This window comes from Falco punctatus, assembly GCF_963210335.1.
Source record: "Falco punctatus genome assembly, chromosome: 2".
NCBI classification, from domain to species: domain Eukaryota; kingdom Metazoa; phylum Chordata; class Aves; order Falconiformes; family Falconidae; genus Falco; species Falco punctatus.
Genome location: NC_137581.1, coordinates 94980687 through 95002072, shown reverse-complemented (window position 1 = coordinate 95002072; position 21386 = coordinate 94980687). Strand labels below are relative to the sequence as shown.

Here is a 21386-nt window from a genome sequence, read left to right as displayed (position 1 = left end):
AAGGATTACTCTGGAAGCGTAGTCTTGCCTGAAGATCCAGAAAGGAAGGCACAGGCAAATGCAGGCAAGCACCAGCAGAGGATCTGAATGTGCAGATTTTCCTGACAGGATTGTACCACATTGTTTCAGTCTGAGGGACTGATTTGACCCTAACAGCATATAAAATGCAGGCTTATGTCCAGCTGTTCAATATGGAAACTGCAGAGCAGCCTCAATTTTACAAGAGCTATGCAAAATGGAAATGAAAACCTGATCTTCCGATTCCCTTAGTTGCCACTATGAGGAGATCTTAGAGGAGGGGATAGGTTTTGTTCTTGCAGAAAGGATTCAGTTCATGCTCATGTTTTATTTCATCTGGCAACATGTACACAGCTTTAGGGTTGAATTAGTGACAGTTCCTCTTCTAAGGATCTAGGCTCTACTGTAGAACATTTTCCAAGCAGTGTAGCAATTGTAACTGAGAGAAAAAAGGATGCCAGTAGCTGTACACTGGGATCTGCACACAGTGGCTGTACCTTGGCTTGTGCGTGCTGGAGTAATTAGAACCCTTTAAAGTTGGAAGTTGTTTTCATCTCGTTACTGTGACTTTACACTGCCTCACCTGTGTTTTACTGGGAAATATCCTTTCAGAGTGACCAGAAGTACAGAGAATGCAAGTTAATCGAGCACACTGTGGACAGCAGCGTTTGATGGATGGTGAGATAATAACTGTTGCCAAGGCCTCCTGATGTTTTTCTGCTTCCCACAAACATCACCTTTGTCTTGCCTGGGCTGAGTTTTACTCGGGTGTTACTATAAGTCAGGCTGCCAGTGGACTCAGAAAGGAATTAAATGTTGATTGATGTTTTCACTAAGCTGCAAGAGCACTAAGGAAAGGCATCCTGGTAGGGGAAGAACAAGTTGAGTTTTTGTCAGTCTCTGGGAGGAGGCTGGAGGGAGGTTATGGAATTTATGGAGGTTTCTAGAAAGTTTTTCTTTTAATCTTTCCTGCACTGAGAGTCCGTAATGTACACAGATATAATGTGGAGTGTTCCTAGTAGTCCAGAAGTTTGACTGCAAATTTCCTTTTGGTAGTAGTGACACTTTTCCCATGCTTTACACAATTAAAGGGAATTGAGGGGTTTTCTGGTGAGTGGCTTCTCCTCTGATTTCATCTCTACCAACTCTTCTTTCCTTCCCATTCCTCCTTCTGTTGCATGTTTTGACTGTGAAAAGTCACCCTGGATCTGGTGTGTTCATGTTCCTTGCTTCTTTCTTCTCTAACCACTCTTGAAAGATTGTATATATGGCCTGTGGTTTGCTTGGTGCTTGGGTTTTGTTTTGGTCTGTTTCCCCAAGATGGTGCTAGTGTATCACCTTCTTATGAGGATGGGATTCTTGTTTCACACCTGGGTGCTTTGAATTGTAGATGCCCGGCATCTACCTATAGTTTAAAGAGGAAAACTTACGGTTTATTAGAAATTAGTTTCTTTTTCCTTCTCTTTTAGGAGAACAGGAGAGCATAAGTTTCATCAAAGAAGCGTAACAAAGATTTACTGCAGGACATTTTATATTTTTTTCTGCAGTTGCAATTTTTTCTGTTTTGTTTTGTGGTTTGGTTTTTTAACTCTTTATGCATTTGAATCAGGCCAAAATCAGGAGGTAGAAGTATACTTCCTACAGCTGGCAATAGAATAACCTACATAACTTTACAGAGTGTGGGTACAGAAGCTTAAATGAGACATTTTCTAAAACACAGATAAATTTTTTTCCCCTGTTATTTTACCTCTAGCAAAACTATAATGGTCAGATATAATGTCCCCTAAAATGCTGATGTTTTAGTGGATCTTGTTTTTTCCACACCAAAGAATAAACCGTAAACCATGTTCTATAAGGACAGGAATCTAATCAAAAATCTTAAGACTTTTCCAGCATCAGTTCCTCATGTTTATGGAGATTTTGACAGAGCAGTTGAGTAGGTTACTTATCCATTGCTGGAGAAGACTTCTATTTTCTCTTGTCAGTTGTTTTAATTCATTTTAGAAAATAGTAGAGTGAGCTTTGCCTTTTTTAGTTCCAGTTGTTTTAAACCAGTTGTGAGAATATATGACTGCTGTTTCAAAACAGAAGTTAGAGAGTAATTTTATTTCCAGATGTGATAGATGTTGTATTTCCTGCCCCTAATTGTGAATCATATAGGCTTTGAAGTTAAACGGCTTGCCAGAACTGAGTAAAACTTCTCTAATTAATCTTTCTGAGTTCTTGATTTCCGGAATAATAACAATTTGATTTGCATATTTTGTGAAACAAAAATGCTATATGATTAAATGATGAAAATTGGTTCTATTTATAGAATAGACTTTATGTGATATGAAAATATAAAGGTTGGTTGTCTGAGTAACTGAAGATGTGAAGGAATGTTTTTCTTTTGGGGACTGTGTGCGTTCTACCTATGCTGACCTGTTATTCTATTGAAAATCAGTCTACTGAAAGTCCAGAAAGTGATTTCCTACTTTCACTTTGTAGGCTGTGACATGACCAAGAAGTGCATAATTTCTGGAGATGTCAGCAAAGATACTATATATTTGTGTGTATATGTACATTGATGAGTTTGTGGTGTTTAACATAATAAAGCTGAAGGAGGTGGTGACGACCGTGAAGCGGGTGTGGTGGTGGGAAGGTGGTGGCCAGCGGGGGCTGCTGGGGAGGTGGCAGAGCAGGGGGGCAGGAGGCTGGGTGAGCCCGTGCACATCCCAGAGTTAGGGTGAGGGTGGCATTGAAGGTGTTACAACGTCAGGCCGGTGGCTGAACTCTGAAGATCAGGGATGTCCTGGGCTGGAGCCAGCATTGCCCTGGAGCTGCTGTTCGTACAGGTGCTTTAATGCTCGGGTCCATCAGAGACTGGAGGCTCAGAGCAGCCCTTCTGGCAAAGGGTGATCTAAACAGCTGCTTGGAAATACTGAAGGGCCTGACTCCCATTTCAGCCAAAGCATGTTGGGCTGCTCTGACATTAGTTTATATGACATGTAAATGAAAATACAGGCCTCTGGTGCCCCCAGAGCAGAAGGCTCAGACCTAAGTCAGCAGGTTTGGCTCGGCTTTTCATTCCTTGGTGGAAATGCTCTTTACATTTACTTTTACAGCAGACATTTAAACCCCAAGTTCAGTGTGCTTTTGGTGGACACTAAAAGGAGGCCACGATACCTTTTGTAAAGAGTCAAGGGTTTAACTGGTAGAATTGTGCAGAGGTTTCCCTCTTTTTTTTCTTTTTTTTTTTGTTTTTTCATGTGCTATGCCGTGCATTTTAAATTATGCCCTATGTTATAAAGGCCGCTGTGGTTCAGTGATGTTATGTGAAAAGTAAAGTGCTTTGGGCCAGGAAGTGTGATCTAACTATAAAACATTATTATAGAATACCTTGCATAATTGAGATGTAGTAAATTGGGGACTTCTTCACTGGAACATTTCTTACAAAATTGATTTATCCTGATGGTAGACACTGCAGCTTAATGGAGAGGTAGTATTGGCTTAAATTTAGCTACTTTACAGTAGTTAGATCATGCAACAAATTATGTTTAAACAAGTGTGTGTTTTGTCATCCTGTTATTATCTGTTCTGTTTGGTTCTGTGGGGTTTCGGAAAAGAGAAAGAAAAAAAAAGCCTTGCTGTATGTATGTATAGTATGGCTACCAAACAGCATGCCTTCCTTTCAGCCTGATCCTGCGGGTGACCGACACTTACAAGCTAAACCGATTTACATTCATTGCCAGTGGCTCAAACCCATCCTTGTTTTTAACTTTAAGAAATAAGTAAGAAATGAACATATTTCAGAACATTAGGGCTTGTTTTCTTCAAGTTTGGCCTGTTCTGTGAATCTGACCAGTGTATGTACAGAAAGATTACATTTTGTATCTGGTATTACAGTAGGTTGAAAATAGGTATAGTATCAGTGACCAAGATTTTGTTTTAATTGTACTTGGTTGTCTGAAAGCCTGAGCCTCTAAAGTCTTTGTTTTAGCACAGCATTTAATGTTAGAAATGCACCAATGTTGTTTTTCATTGAAAAAAAAAATCAGTATTCCAAAATACTTTTGGTACATTTTCAGTTCTGAAACCTTGAAGGAAGGCCTTGAATTATGGTTTTCATGAGAATGGGTTTTGAGGAGTTTATCAGCTTTTAGATTTCAGAAAAGAGTGATATTTTTCTGACTTAACCCAAAAGCAAACTATCTGTCTAATTGTTCTGAACTTCTAAGTGAGGATTGTCATAGAATCGTAGAAAGGTTTGGGTTGGAAGGGACCTTAAAGATCATCCCGTTCCAAGTCCCCTGTCATGAGCAGGGACACCTTCCACTAGACCAAGTTGCTAAAAGCCCCATCCCACCTGGCTGTAATTTGGAATTAACTGAAAACTATAAGTCTGATAGAAGCTAATGATAAATATAGAAGTTAACAAATTCTCCCTGATATGCAGGAAGGGCAGCTCTTCTAGACCACTGGAGCTGTTCCAGGCATCAGTAGCACTGGCTATGGTTGTGCTTTGTACGTATGCTCCTGTCAGACCTGAGGGAGCTGATTGTGACAGTAACTCTCTCCTTTTCAGTGCCCTCAGTGCAGATTAAAGGGAAAAGTGAGTTCAAAAGACCTTGCAGAATTGCACATTATTTTTACAAACGTCTCGAAAATGTTGGTCGGAGTTCAGAGATGAAGCTTGTAGAAGTTAATTATCTATCAGTAAGATTAAGTTTTAGAAAGTTCTGACATTAAGAATATTTATGCCGTTTAATAGTCTTGCATTCTTTGTTAAGAGTTTATTACATGTATAAAGACTGCATTTTTCATAAGATTGTGCCAATTATAATACAATGATAATTAAACTTGAGTTTTATGTGCTTCTTTTAAAATGGAAAAGTGCTCTATTAAAATCTTCATATTTCTGCCTCGTCAAAAGTAAATGCCTGTTTAGAAACCTTTCTAAAGCTTTACTTTATTATTTATAATAGGAAAACGATAAAATCATGAAGCAATATGTGCTGTGTATATTGCAGAAGAAATTTCATTCCCTAATTCAGTCATTTGTTACATTTTTTTCAAAATGGTAAATTTTTCTTAAAATTTAAAAAAATATTTGTGATAGGTGAAGAACTGTAGAGGAGCAACATGCAGTATTAAGAGAGAAAATATCTCCAAATATCTTTCTTTGGGTTTATCATTTTGCTCTGCTGATATGCTGGTCTGGGACTGCCACTGTGTAGACAAGAGTTACACAACTCACTCTGGCTATTCATTTCTCGTTTCATTTCAGAAGCTGTAAATGCTTGGTTTTCTCTGCAGGAAAAAAGCATAATCCCAGTGTCTTAAACTTCACAGGAAGTTCACCTAAAATTATGATTCCTGTTAGAAACTGCTGAAGTGAACGAAAAGTTTGTCTATACTAGCAGGTTACATACTAAATAATTCTATTAAAATGTATCCATTATCTCATATATATTTGGTATATTAGTATTATTACTAAAGTTGGGTTAGACATTGGCTGTTTGTTTATTAACTGGCTCTATAAATTCCTGTGTTATGTATGTAGGATTTTGTGATCAGTGTTTATTATTCTGTTGTACTTACTCAGCCACTGCCTCGGACAAAGCATCCCGGCTTTACCCTCATATACACCCTTCTCCTTTTTGAGTCCCTAACACAGCATTTTTTTTCACTTTCTTATGCTTTGAAATCAGTGTTTCACTAAAACCCTTGACCGTCATTCCACAGTGTCTGAACTCCCCTTCTGGCACATTTAATTTGCCCGCCTTATTAAGTAAGACCTTCCACTATCTGTTTACAGTGAATTGGGATTTCTCAAGATGAACAGGGAGAGTTGATGTGCTGATCATCCTGGCTGCAGCCAGGATTATAATCCCCACCTCCCCACCCCCCACCCCTTACTGTAAATGACACTTGTGCTTGACTTTTTTCTTTACCTGTAAGTAGGGGGTTTCTATCTGAGTAGGTTTCCCTAGAGCAGCTGTCAACCCAGTTTAACCCCAAGGGGTCTGTTTTGAAATGTCGAATATTGCCTTTTAGCTCCTTCACCTCGTGAGGAAGCTTGCTGGCAGTTCTGAATGCAAGGAGGTAATGTTTCTTGTACATTATTACCATGTGTACTGTCTTTAATAATATTTATACAAATACTGTCAGAAATAGTAGATTAGTAGTTGGGCATTTTTTTCATATACAGGTAAATAGAAATTACCCACAGGCTTTAGTGAAAGCCTCTTGGATATAATGAAGCTGAAATATGATCAGCAGCACCCCTATTTTTGCGGCATATAAAATACCCTTTGATTACTAGAAATGCTCTTACTTAGAAAGGTTTGCAACTTACTTTGAAATGAAAAAGTAGGCCCAGAAAAGTCATTCAGTCATGTTGTGCTACAGTATAGCGAATAATCTGTCAAGGGAAAAAAAAAAAAGGATCAAACGCACCTGATTTTTTCTTCTTTCTATATCCCAGGTTTAATTTTCACGTGACAGCTCTATCTGGCAGCCTCACCTCCCATCAATGCAATCTGCCATTCTAGATGATTTCAGTTGAGTTCTCTTTCTCGTTTTGCATTTGCTGAGGAGTCATAATGGCACACTCCAAAATCAGCAGTCAAGAAGAGTAATCCTCTCTATCTGTATGTTGTTAAAAGAGAGTGGAAAGAGATGGTTTCTCTTTTTCCTCTCTGTCCTAGAGGCCTTCTCCAGAGTTGTTACAGGATTAGATGTGCTTTGAAGACTGACTGTGAAGACTTAGTTACAGAATGTGAAGGCTTGATTTTGGGGCTTTTATGAGTTATTATGAAAATCTTTTAAATTCATTTTATACACCTTGGTTGCTTATAGATCCCTTTCACTTTACATAAACTTACTTGTCTCTTATAACCAGAGAATGAAAAGTTTTTTCTTGTGCTCATTGCTTCAGTGCAGAAGTTGGACAACTTTATAAAAGCACAGCAACTTTCTAAGCTTGCCTGTGCCGGAGTCTCCAGGGAAGACAATTCATGCCCAGCATGGGAAACTGGAGACAGCGTGTTGTACTGATCTATAGATTGCTTCTCCATGTGTCCTTGAAGTCAGAGAAACTCATGTTTCTAACTGGGTTGCTGTGTTGCCCTTTGCTGAAGTCAACTCTCCAACCTGCTTCTGAGTGCAGAGCGCTCTACCCACCAGAATGATAATAGTAGTTTATATCCCTGAGCCTTTAAATACAAGATCATGGCTAAACTAAGGAGCTGCCGTATTGAGTACCCACTTTGTATCTACTAACCCATACGCTGCTACTTTCACCTGATAGCTGCTTCCATCTGATGCTTAGTTTCTACCTGAGAAATGCTGTGTTTTGCTGAAGAGGCAAAAGATGAAACGCTGGGTTGATGTGGTACCAGCAGAAGCGATGGCTTTGGTTCAGGAGCCCTCCAGCGTAAACTGTGAAAAGGAAGGAAATGAGTAGATAATTCAAAGCCCTTTCTGTGACCTGCTCATCCATTCGATTGCTGGGGGAATAGGGAGGATTAAGTTCAAAGGAGAAACAAATGGGCTTTACTTCTGCTGTGAGTGCTTATCTCCATATGCTCTTAACTGGACGGAGTTAGCAGAGTTAGGCACATACAGAGATGCTGAAGCAGGGGCTTTGGTGTTTCAGCTGTTTGTTCGTGCCAAGCACAGCTGTACCAGGGGGTTACAATGGGCACGTTAATTCTGGATTCCGTCTACGTACCATGTTACCAGTGTGCCCACGCTTAGCATTTACTGAGAGTGACATGTGCATGTTGGAGCAAGCCTCCAGTATCGCACCAGACTAGATTATTTTTTTTTTTTAGTTGGGAGCTTTCCTGATCTAATCAGCACCTTAAAAGCTATTTCCATGGTGTTTCTCCTCCTCCTTTCTTTTTTTTAATATTTCAGTTGAACAAATTGTTCATGTTGAGTTGGAGATGGCAGCTCCTTTTCCTCACTGGATGAGAAATACTGGCGGCCCTCAGCATAGGTCTGTGACGCTTGCTGCAGAGCTCAGCTAGGCAGGAGCTCACAGATTGCTGTTGACAGGGTTAGCATGAAACTTCTGAAATGCAGGATAGATAGGGATTGTTCATTCTGTTTTCTAGAGGACACTTTTGGCCCAAATGAATTTATTGTATATTTGCAGTTCAGTAAATCCTCTTTTTTTTCCCTTGCTGTGTCTTTAGTTGCAACAGTTTATTGATGCATGTATAGAAGATAATGAAAAGCTACATTTCAGCTCATCTTTACAGGCCTCAGCATCATTCTCTATCCTGAATGGAGTTGCTCAGATCACGTAAAGAAAAATGCCTTTTGTGTGGAAAAAAACCCCAGGTGTACTTCAGATCCTACCCCACTAAGTGTAAGAAGTTCCTGCCTTGGAGGAGGGCCAGTAGTTCTGATTTCTGACAAAAACATCTCACACAGTTTTCTTCTTGAAGGGCCTGGGCCAGGCAAGTGGCCAAACACCCTGCCTCCCTGAGCTGTGCCACAGCCCGTGCTGCCTACACAGGAGCCAGCTTTCTGAAAGGCTCTTTCCAGGAAAGAAATGCCAGCAGCTTCATAGGGTCCTAAGCCTCTACTCCAGGACTAGGCAAGGCCAGCTTGGTGGTGCACTTGGGGCCCTTGGCAAAACCAGCCCATGTTAGTCCTGGCCATTCTGCTGCCCTGGAGTTGCTTGTGGGATGCAGTTGACTCTCCATCCATCATTTTGTCCACCCAGTCTAGTACATATGAATAATTTGTGAGCTTCCTTTGCCTGTGAAAACTTGCTCAAGCCTACAGAGTGGGCCCCTGAATCTCCTTCTGCTTACAGGCTTTGAAACTGGGAGTATTTGTGCTGGAGCCAGTGTCACCCTGGTGAAAAGAAACTGCTAGGATAAAACTGGATGCAGAAATGCTGTTCAGTGTGTAGTGTGTAGCAGCATAATTACACATTAAGGGGGAGGGCTGTCAGTATGCTTTATGTGTTGTATGTGTATCGGTGCAATTTAGACATACCGTTGGTGCATCAGTGTTGGCTCTGCATTTCAGGCAGTAAGGAAGGCAGAGGCTGGCATCATGTTCTGCTTACAAGGGAGGCAATTCCAGCATTCAGGTGGCCAGTGTCGCTGGGAGCTCCTTTTTTCTTCCTTTTGGAGAGTTTCTCCTTCGAGGTTTTTTTTCTAACAGATTTAAGTGTTGAAAACCTTATTTATTTTCATTTTTATCCTTTTTGTTGTGTTGTTCTTTAACTCATCTTAAGATATTCATAGTTCATCTCTGCAGGGTTCCTTCATATCTTTCCTTCCCATCCTCTGTGGTCCTTTCTTTGCTGTAGCCAATTTCAGCGAGATGTTTCTATGCAATTTCTGCTATTTGGATGGTGCTGGAAAAGTCCCATCCCAATACAGCCAGCAGGACACTGAACATTCATCATGAAAAGAGCTCTAGAAATGCTTGTGGTCATCCTGAGAGGAGGAAAATAAGAGGGAACTTCTCTGGCAATCTGTAGAGACTGTTGCAAAACTCGCAACAAACCACTTGTAGTCTGCAGTAGGGGCTTGAGGCTTATTTTCATGTCTTTGTGGGATTCAAGTAGTTTGTTTACTTCCCAATATACAGCATTCATATATACAGTATATGCAGAATGCAGAAGTATTCACATATTACATGTGTAATATTCTCAAGGTGCGTGCTAATTGTCATTGTAAAATATACTTCCAGTTTATTTTTCCCAGTGCCTGCCTGAAGCTGAACATAAATCTTTTGATCCCTCTAAATTTGTATTCATGTCAGTTTTATTCACTGTGATTTTGCTTCACTTTGTCTTGCTTTAGATTGCACATCGTGCCCAACAGTGGAAGAGGAGTGGATTTTGAAATTTTTTTACGTGTCAGATTTCCCTGTATCTAATTTTATCAAAAAAGCTGTCACCAACTTCTTCTGAAACCAGCAAACCTTCTTCTTTCTAATTACATTTTTACCATATGTTCATCCAGATGGCATATGCCAAACATTTTCTAGGGTGCTATAAAATGACCCGACTTTAGAGGATCTAACTGCTGAAGAGGCTTATAAAAAAAATGGAATTGACACTGGGGCAGAAAAATAGTCCTAGAAAGAAAGAAAGGGAAAAAAAAAACCAACCAAAAAAACAACTGATCTATCTTCCCAGTTGTATTTTGTGCTGTGATAGTGAATTCTCAAGATACACACCTGTACAAAAACAGTGAAAATGTAGGGTATATTTTATTGAAGTGTTAACACTTGACTCCTTTTTGAACAACTGAAAATAAAACTTTTGTCTGATGAGTATGTCTGAAAAGAATTCTGGAGCTGTGAGCAGCTCTTTGGTTTGTTGCAAAATGGAGTAAAAAAAGAGTTTGCTAAGCGACCAGATTCTCTGTAGGAGCAGCAACTTTACTTAGCAGTGTAATAACTATTTGGGAATTTTTTTCCTGAAATATCATTTCCAAGTAGAAGACAGATACAGCTGATGCATGATTTTAACACTCATGTCCTAGATCTTAATAATTCTTGGGTTTTGGATTTTTTGGAGGAAATAAACTGAGGTATACTGAGGGGTGCCAAGAAATCGAGGAATTAAATTAAATAAAAGGAAGAAGCTTATTTTTCATATTTAGTTACTAGTTAAGATAAAATAAGATAACTTTTTCATTCTCTGGAGAGTTTGTGTGTTTGTTCTCACCTGTGGCAGTTTCCTTGTAACTGTAATTGTTGTTTTGATAATCTTTCCAGATCAAGGGGAAAACTATAAAATACCCTCCTGTTAATATCAGCTTACATAATATTGCCTCAAGTCTCAAGCTATTTTACTTTGTGTGAATTCCTGAAGACGGGCAATTGAATGAGAGTCAAATTTACTTTCTTATATTGCTGCAATAGCTTTTACAACTCCCAGTTGCAAAGGACATTTTGAGTGCACAACCCAAGGCTCTGATCAGAGTGTGAGCCAAGATGTATTTTTGGGGAAGGGTGGGCAGAGGTTCATGGTCTCAGCGACTGAGATGGACAATTGTAAATGAAGGTTTTCTCTACATCCTTAACTTGCATAGGTCTTTTTGAAAATCACAACTGCAGTCAAAAAAGCAGGTCCTCCACCTCCTCCAAATTAATGAGACAGGATTTTAATAGTGCTCAACAATTTGAAGTGATTTTGTTATTTCTGAATTAAACCTTTGATAAAAAGTCCTTATCTCCATCCTCCTCGCCCACTTCCACTCATCAGCCCATGAGTGGTTTGACATTTCCAAACACTCTTCTCCCATCATTGCCCAGGATTACACCTGCTGTGTCGCAAGTCAAAACAGTCTTATTTTGTAGTTAAATCAATTTGTATATGAGAGACATTGTAACTATTTAAAAGCTAAGGATTAAAACCTTCAACGTTGAGAACTGGTGTTTACCTTGGCAGTAACTGAAACAAGCTGTAATGTGGCAATACAAAATGCAACACCAAAATGCAGCCTGTTGCTATGCAGTCACGATATGATGCAACAGCCTTTGATTATGGTTGAGTTGTTTCAGTGTTTGTGGGCATGCAGCTGTATTAAATTCACCTTAGGTCTCACCTTTTCTGTTGTTTTTTTTTTGAATGTCTTTGCAGAAGAGCTAAAGTTGTTCAGGTACCTTTGTTAGGTATTTTCAAAATAAGGTTTTTCGTAAACAGGTTCACTGGATTCATGCTGAAATTTTCAGTTTCTTAGAAGAGTTAGACCCCCTAAGCATTTTCTGTATAACAAATTTCAGCCTGCTGAGGTCAGGCTTTCTAAGCTACCATAGACAAACCTCTCAGAATTAGCCCACTAATCCCTAAGTGTCAAGGAATGATACATCAAAATCCAAAGGCTGAAAAAGAATTGTGCTTGCATACTGTGCTTTTAATTACTAATATGAATTATTAAATCAAGCTTTCATTTTAATTACAGTCTTTGTTTAGATATTCCTTCTGTTATTCAGCGTGTAATTTGAATGAGGAAATGTTAAGAATATTTCCATAGAAAGCGTTACCAAGTTAATCGTTATGTAGCTAATAATGTGAAGATTCAAAGTGCCAGCCTTAAACTGTACCTCCAACTTTCCTGATCATGAATTCAGGTATGCTCTTGTTACATTAGTCTTCCCATAATGTCCTGGGCAGCTGAATTGTGTTTGCAGGTGCTGGCTGCCTTGTCACACAGCTGATCAGTGTTCCCCAAAGTATTTTTCTTTCCTAATTTTCTTCCTCCTTCACTCACTGTAGGCCTCTTTGTAGATGAGTGTGCGCATGAATTTTATGCCACCCTGCAATGCCTTCATTCTCCTCTGTGTGTTGGTGCACGCAGTCAGATGCTTTCTCTTGTTTCCCCTGTTACTCTCTTTTGAGTAGAGTAGCTGCCACAGAGAGCTTTTGAGAGTAAGTGACTGGAATTACACTTCTGCTATGATTTTCTGTAGCTGGTAGTTTATCTCTTGAAAGAGGCTGGTGTATAAAAACTCTGTTCAAGAAATTCTGTAAGAATTACTCTCTTTAATAATGGAAGCTGTCTCCCACAGCTCACAATAAGAGTACATCAGAGAAGATAGCCTTTTGTAAAGCAGGGACTCATCTCAGTCATTGAAAATCGTAGGAAATAAGCATCTCTCTTTGAAAAGGCAATCGAAGGGCAGCTTGCATTTGTGTATGTCGAAAGAACAGTTCATACTTAAATTCTCAACCTTGTTCCTTTTCTTCCATTTTTCCTTCAGAAAAGTAAACCTTTAGGTATGATCTAAGCAGAGTACCATCTAAGGACGTTTTTCTTGCATTTGAGGCAAACGGGAAGTTTGCAGTGTTGCAGTTATTCTTGTAAGATGTTTCACTGTTTAAGTGATGATCTGTGTAAGGTTCCCCAAGGTGGCTGTTTTGAGTCCAGGTTTACAGGATTCTGGTTTAGAACTCCTAACATAGCTATTCTTCAGAAGTCAATATTTTCCATAGCTAAGATGGATATCAAATGCTTCCAGTTAATGCAAAATTGAAATTAGTCTTGAACTATGGTACTACAACTGACATCTCAATAATGAACTAGCCACAGGAGGAAGCAGGTTTGTCAATGTACCATCACAAAAAGCTTTGAGTATTCATCTAATCTCTTCTGGGATCGTATTCATATATCTTGCTGCTCTCTTGAAATACACTTCCAACATACTGAATGATACAAGAATATCTGATGCAGCAAGTTGTGGAAGCATGAGATGCAGAGTCTTTTTAGTTGATGTATTTGAAGGCGGATAACCTTAAAAATCAATAAAACCTGCTGTGCCACTCAGAATCATGATGGACTGTTCCTTGCCGATTAGGCTTTAAATAACTGATGCTGTGCTGCTGCAGATTCTCAGTACAAGCCGATGCAATGGCTGGAGGCAGGCATCCAGTAGCAGAGCTGCTCTTTTGAGCAAATCTTTATGTCTGCTCTTGGAATTTGTTATCTGAAGTGTAGCTGTTGGTGGGGCTTTTGAGGGGCCGTTTTGTTTGTGTTTTTTTTTTTTTTTTTCTTCTTCATGATTTCGTTTTCAAACAGGCTACACAAGTGCTTGAAGAGAGAATGTACAATGGCAGGAAAGTAGTTCTCAAAAGCTCAAGCAGTATTTTCAAGTTGCTTGTAAATATGGCATTTCCTCTTTGAAGACAGCGTCAGCTTGTATTGCAGAAATGGACACAGCTATTAGACACAAATGATTAAATAGAACATTTTAACTTTCTGGTAAGGCTGTGACCTAGAAGAGGTGACAAATGCAATTTTATATTCTCTACCAAAGCAAAGTACGCAAGTTGAGATAGGTAGTTTTTTCAATACCAGTGACATCTCAGAAAGTGTCCCAGTTGAAAGACAAAATGTTTGAATATCTAGAAGGCCACATCATAAATGGGAGTTGATGGGGAGGAGGGTGTCTGGGAGGTCTTAAAGATAGATTTCATAAAGAGTTTACATTTTTCTAACAGTTCTTTTGAATAAACATAATAGAAAATCATCTGAAACTAATTGACAAAAACTGGAGGAACAGGAGGAGCTGGAGAATGAAGTATCAGATGTGTTGCTCTACCTAGTAAAAGAAAATGTATTTCCTTTGCTGACTTCACCTTATGCAGACACTAGGAGAGCACAGAGATACTCTCTCTCTCCTATTTTTGTAAGGATGTAGCTTCTGCTACCTCTGATCATATGCATAAAAAGGCAGCATGTTACTCTTAGGCAGACTGAATCTTGTGATAGGGATAGAGAGTTTCTTTGAAGAAAAGCCCTAGAAAAATCCAGTCACAGGAATAAGCTCCCACTGAGAGTTTACTGAGATTTTGCTGCTCTTCTGTGTATCAGTAATAGAAGAAGACCACAGAGAGAATGGAAATTGATGTCATGCCCAAGGTGGATGTGTTGGGGAAAGATCAAAGAAGTTTTTGTATGTTATTGATGCTGAAAAGTGATCTCTGAATGATGCCTTTCTCCTTATGGACTGCCTTACTGGAGTTCTTCAGGGAATTGTATCTGAAGGTGGAAAAGGGACGGTAGGCGAGAGCAACAATTCTGGTCACATGGGATGTCTGATAACTCTCATGTTATAACATGTTATATATAAGATTATCAAGGATATGGGGAAATCACTTATTTTCATGTTGTTAATTATTTATGAGGAGATCAACTTTCAAAATGGTGATACTGCCTACTGCTGTAGGGATATCTGCCTATCTGATGCTCTTTGCGGTGTCTTATGTTGGGCACCTGGCCGTTACCTTTCTCATTGCAGGAGCCTGTGCCCTCCCTGCAGACGGGGCTGGGACTTGGCTCTGTTTGTCTACCGCATTTATCCATCAGGAGCTGGAGTTAGTTCAGCACTTGCAGATTTATAGTCTCTTGTAGATAAATAAAGAATTAACTTTCAGCCAGGCAGCTTTAAACAAATACTATCTGAGCTCTGTCAAGACTGCAATAACCCGATGCCACAAGCTGCAGGTCTGTCTTCACGCTACGCTGACCAGGTATTGCTTGTTGCCTGCAGTGGTGACTGGGTTTCCTGATGCACGTGAGTTCAGTTAATGGCATTTGGAAGGGTGTGACACTGGAGCGGTCTGTCTGTCTCTCTAATCGACATTGGGAATTGGTAGCCGTGATTCAGCAGGGAGCTCCAGGCATTGGGTGGGAAACCCAAACTATGTTCCAGTTCAGTCTGCATACAGCATCATTCACATTTCAGTGTTTATTAATGTTAATTTAGGGGTCTCTGTGCTTTTAAACCACAACCTCTTTCATGGATATGTGATGTTGGATAGCTTTCATTTTTATTTTCTGCTTGAAAAATCAAGATTTTTCCCTCCAGATATGACAATTCTTTCTTCTAGGTACAGTAAGTCACCTTTGTCATAAAACTGTAGCTGAAAGTAAAGTATTTTAGTAATTGCTGATAAACATATTTTCTTGATATCCTCTTTTTTTTTTTTTTTTTTCTGGAGTCACACTTTGTTTACCCGAGTAGTAAATATAGAGCTGTTACCTGTTGGAGAGGACTCAGCTCAGAAACTTGCTTAAAATTTTGGAAAAACACATTTAAATATGTGTCTCTTCTTACAAAAGGCTGGTGGACCCTTGTATTTTACATTAAGAGTAGGTCACTCTATTATTTTTCCCTTCCAGAAATGAAGGATGAAAGATTCAAGTACTGATGACAAAGGCTTTATTATTGGGTTATTTTTCTTTCATGTATGGGGTATAATTAAATGTATGCTGTCAAAGAGACCTCTTTATAGGTTGATACTATTGATTAGTGTTTGAGACCTGCCAGCAGCATCATTACTTTGTGTATTAGAAATTCTAATAGAAAATTAAGTTGATGTTTTAATTCCTATAGTGAGAACATTTCAGGTATTCATCTCATATCGCTGCAGAAATTGCTTGGCTCAAGTAGGTACCACAAAATCATGTTTTAATGATTTTTTTCCTTTTTCCATCTTTTATTTTTTTTTCACAGTCACATGACACAATCAGCCACATTTGAAGACCCTCGAATAGAGAGCTGCCAAATAACCCCTCCAGCTCCTCGGAAAGTGGAAATGAGGAGGGATCCTGTGCTAGGATTTGGGTTTGTGGCTGGTAGTGAAAAGCCCGTTGTTGTACGCTCAGTAACACCAGGTATGTTTTCCCCACATGACCACAAGAAACAAACTTGGATTTTATCTACTGAGATGAAACACAGCTACAAATTTGAGTACTGTTAAAATATTCAGGCAGGCAAAGTAATCACACATACTAAGTAGGATTTTAAGCCTTTTATTACCCAGTAGTTTCCCTCCTTGCACCCATTTCTAACATTATGTAAATATGTTTAAAAAAAGCCAGGTTTAGGTTATTGCTTTAAGCCCTTACTGTTGTTTGCCTGAAAAAAAGTTGACCCACTTCATTCAAGGAAAGGTCTTCTCCCTATTACGTTTATATTGGTTTGATATCACCTTCATTGCCATTGAATCAGTGTTTTCAAGAGGTATATTGAGTTGCGAAATTAAAATTTACATATTTTTCATTCTTTTTATCATCAGCTTCCCAAGGAGAGCTAGGTTTCTAACTATAATACTTGGTTCTAACTATAATATTTTCTTTTTAAAAAGAGGGTGTTATTGCTGGCTTTTTTGTATTACTATTTATTTAATGGAAACTTCTGTATAACTATATGGCAAAAAGCCAGGTCAAAATAGATTCCTAAATGTCTTACCTGGAGTGAAAATTAGTGAGGTTTGTGGTATTTTTGAATTTATGGGGGACCAGACCTGGGACTAATCAGTCTTCCAAACAGCGGGCTCCTACTCTCTGTGCTTAAAAGTTTAGGTTGTTATGTAAAATTGCCTTGGAGCCAAGGGCAGGGATTTGACTTTGCTCTTGTTCAATATGTTCTCCAGAACCCCGCAGATAGCAGAGGAGAGGGAAAATCGACTTTGTGAAGTTCTGATGTCATTTACCCATGTGTGTGCATTGATTATATTTGTATTGCTTTCAGATGAAGCGAGCAGTGTAACTAATATTTGAACTATATCCAGATGGTTCTTTTCTCCCATGTTAGAATTATTAATGTAGTTTTATGTTACAGTTCAGTTTGGAAAAGGTGTTTATTAAATTCCAAGTGAACAGGAGGAAAGATGAGCTCAGGACAACATTCTCCTGCATGGATTTGTATCCATTGATGCTGGATATCTAGGTGAAGTTTTGAAACCAGAGGAAAGGAACAGCATTAGTTCAGTTGTTAAATGAGTTGGTTTTGAATACTGTAACATTTACTTTTAAGACTTTATCTTCATATTGAGAATATTATTGGGGGGGTTATGTATCATCATTGCAGAGTTTAAAGACAGAAGTCTGAAGGGGATATATCTTTTCACTAGCAGTTGTGATGTCGCACCCTCTTCTGGGCATGTAATCATGCTGAGAAGCAAAGTATTATGTGCATTTTATAACACACAAACTCAATATGCATTTCAGCAGTGTCAGAATCCAAAGCACATAGACATGTACATGCCTGATTGTTTACTCAGGCTAATGCTAAGTATCAGTGTCTGACTGAAAGTGGCAATGCTTTTGGATGTACGTAAAGCTTGTGTTCACCAAATGGTAGGAATCCAGAAGAAAAGAGACTCAGAGGCTGGAGGTATAGAAAATTACTGTCTTAAGATTGAAGGAAACAGGTTTGTGTTGGCCAGAACAAAAAGCGAGAGACCTGCAAGACTTTCAAATATGTAAGTGATGTTTTATAGGGAAGAGGAGCAAGATGTTTGCCAGTGTTACTTTGTCTAGGACAGGGAACAATGCTTTGCAACAAGGAAGATCTGGTGTAGACACCGGGGAGAAAGGCTTCCTGATCTTAACAGCAGTTAACAGGATCATTTATTTACAGGAAAAGGAGTCCTCCTTAGGGTGGTCATACAAGGATATCAGACAACGATTGATCAGGGATAAGTAAGGTATGGTTGATCACACTTTAAAGGGTGAATTAGGCCACCCATTAAGGGTCCTTTTGGCCCTCCAGAAAATCAAGGCCTTATTTTTAGGTGGCTAGATGTGAGTTTAGAGCTTAACTTGAGGAACTTCTGTAGAAGCTGCTAATACACTAGCTTTCAAGATTTTCCTGGTGAGGAAGTACTAGTAATGTCAGAAATAGTGTTAAGCGTGCCATTAGTTGAAGAAAAAAACACTCAAATATGTGAATAACAGAGTGAATCTGTGCATTTACAATGGTCTGCTAACCTGTGGTGTTGTGTGTTTTTTTTTCATTTGTCTCCAGGCGGCCCCTCTGAAGGAAAGCTTATACCAGGGGATCAGATCATAATGATTAATGATGAGCCAGTCAGCTCTGCTCCAAGGGAGAGAGTCATCGACCTTGTCAGGTAGTTGATGTCCTGTCGCTTAAACTATGAACCAATAGCTTATTGCTTGTACAGTCATTTGATAATACAGCAAGTCTTGCCTTCTCATGGCTGAGAAAAGAGAAAATAATGTTGCTTAAGTCATAATGAAGAATGGTGAAGCATTTTAGTATTGAAATGAAGTGCTTTTTTAAATGTCCTCTGGGTAGCTGAAAAAGTATAGTAAAATATTTGAACAGTTCCAAAATACTTGGGTATCAAAACGGGAGTAGTATTCTTCTGGTATTTATTTTTGGTATGGGTTGTTGAAGAGATAATTCCTGGAGCAAGGCAGCTCCAGTCACTGTTATACACAAAGAAAGTTGAATTGTGTCTGTCTTGTGTGAAGAGGAAAGAAAATGTGGTGGGGTCATTTTTGAGAGCAGATGGGTGAATGTAAATGGTAGTATGTAGAGAAGCTCAAAGAGTGTTTGGGTGGATGAGTTTGTGGTAATGAGTTTGTGAAAAGAGCAGGAGGCAAGGCTGTGTGGATAGGTGGCAGAAAATGACAAAAAAGTGACTGGAGAATGCAGGAAAGAAGAAATGTCATTATTTCTAATGGGATGTAGAAGGAAAGAAAGGGCAGTGACTGACAAATGCTCAGGATCTATAAAAAGATGTGATGTGGTTCACATAATAAGCTTTGTGTTTGGAGTAATAAGAAATGTTAGTGCATTGCATAGAAAAATGACTAGTAATTAAAAAAATGAAACATAAAAATTCTGTTGTTGTAAATTCTAGTACCCTAGTTGCTGGAAATCAGGTTTGCTTCTGTTATTTTCCTTCTCATTGGTGTAAATTCTGAACTGGTGGATCTAGTTGATTCCTGAGAGATACTCAAGTTTTAACTGTGCAGGTACCTTTCCCCAGAACTGGTAGCTATCAGTGTTAGCCATGTAACCAATTTACTTCTGGAAATTTGGGCAGGAGGTGCTGTGGTAGTTGAACTCCTCTTACTGATCACACATTGAGCAAAAAAGTGCTCATTTGCTGGGGATTCAGCTGTGAACCAAACTTCCAAAGGAGCTACAGAAATGGTATAAAGACGCCAGCAACACTGATGCTTTTATCTATGTTAGGCGGGTTTGGATAAAATATGATATCTTTTTGATTTTTCTTAAAAAAAGTGTTGACCTGCAAGTCAACTAACAGAAACACAGCACGTTAAGAGGGGACTTTGACACTTGTCTTTTAAGACAAAGAAACTCCATGAACTGCAGGAACTGTTCCTAATAAATTTCTGTTCTATGCTCTGTATTGACTGTCAGCTAAAGGCTCACAAATGGGTCTTAAACTCATTTTTATGTCTTTTTTTTCTTCATAAAGCAATCATATTGCAGTCTTCATTCTTTCCTTGATTATTTGATATGTAAGTAATCAAAATTAGGATCTCTATCTCATTTCTCTGCTGCCAGCAATATGTAGTAATAACATCAAGGAAAATAGATTGATTAGGCCTGAGACAAACTGAATTTATTGTGTGGCTGATTCTCTGTCTGCCTTCAAATAAGAAAGTGAATCAGAATGTCACCCTTTCCAATTATGTTGACTCCATAGCTGGTGTCTTAAATTAGAGTGTTGTTGCATTCCAGGCGAAGCTTTTGGTGATACTTTTCTTAAACTGTAATTCCACCTCTGCTCTCAGAATCTGTCTGCCATTGGGATTTTGACAGAGATTCATTCTTTGATGAGACTCAGAATGAAATGTATTGGGGTTGTATATTACAGCATTTGAAACAAAGTGCTTTCTTTTCATGCCAGTGGGGACACCTGGGATGATTAGACACTGTTACTGTACAGTCCTGACACCATAGCAGAACCGATTCTTTACACCAATGAAATAATGAATTCCTTCTGTATAGTAAAAGGTTTTGATATGGGTTAGATACATCTGCAACTTTGAAAATGCTTGCTTTCAGTTTTCAATGTGCACAGAAGCAATTTTAAAATCTTGTTTCCCAGCCAGTAGCAGGGTATCTGTGTCTAGCAATGAGTATGTTTGAGATGCATAGGTTGGGCAATGGATGTAATCACAAAACCATAGAAAAACTGAGATGGGATTTCTGGAGGTTATCCAGTCTAACCTCTTGCTCAAAGTGAGCTAGTGTCAAAGTTAGATGTGGCTGCACAGACTTGTCAAATCAAGTTTTGAATATCTCCAAAGATGGAGATTTCACAACCACGCTGGAAAGATGCATCAGTTCTCAAACAGTGGCCTTTCGAAGATGACAGAGAACAGCTTTTACAAGACATGAGCCAAATCCCTCAGCAGCTTTAGATGAATCACATCTAGGCCCATGGACTTGTGAGTGTCCCTCTTGCCTAAGAAATCCCTAATTCAATCTTTGTCTACCTCTGTTCCCCAAATTCTGCCACTGAGCTCAGGGACCGGGGTGGTAGCCTTTGCCACTAAAGACCAAAGCCAAGGAAACACTGAGTACCTCAGCCTTTTCAGTGTCCTTCGTTAGGCTGCCCACCCCATTTGGTGGTGAGTTCATACTACCCTTGGCTTTCACTGCTGATGTAGCTGTAGAGGCACTTCTTGTTACCGTTCACATCCTCTACCAGTTTCGGTGCCAGCTGAGCAAACTCCACCCCTGCCTGGGTAACCTCTCCTCATTTCCATCTCTGGCTGGCTTCTGTTTTGTGCTGGGTCTCAGTCAGGTGCTCCCTGGAGCCGCACTGGTGTCCTGCTGTGCCTGCCTGCTTCTTTGTGGATTGGAGTAGACTTACAGCACTTGGAGGAGGCTCTCCATGAAAATCTCCCATCTCTACTGGGCTTGCAGAGGTGCATCCCACAGGACCCTGCCCACCAGTGCCCTGGACAATCTGAAGTCTGCTCTTTAGCTTGGATCCTCTTTTCTCCTTTCTCTCAGGATCTTACACTATACCACCTAATGGTCACTGCAGCACATTTGATGAAAAATTGGTATTCCAACACTATATTTTTGTGTGTGATTGCGTGGTC

General features: G+C 39.4%; 1 protein-coding gene across 2 annotated transcripts in view; it reads left to right on the top strand.

Annotated features, from left to right (window-relative positions):
* The window catches only part of FRMPD4 (FERM and PDZ domain containing 4), a 300851-nt gene that overhangs the window by 216696 nt on the left and 62769 nt on the right, over window positions 1–21386 (top strand). For both annotated transcript variants that reach the window (XM_080376879.1, XM_080376880.1), the window contains exons 3-4: window positions 16000–16160; window positions 18298–18400. In XM_080376879.1, the coding sequence (XP_080233005.1) occupies window positions 16000–16160; window positions 18298–18400 (264 nt within the window). The remainder of the gene's footprint in view (window positions 1–15999; window positions 16161–18297; window positions 18401–21386) is intronic.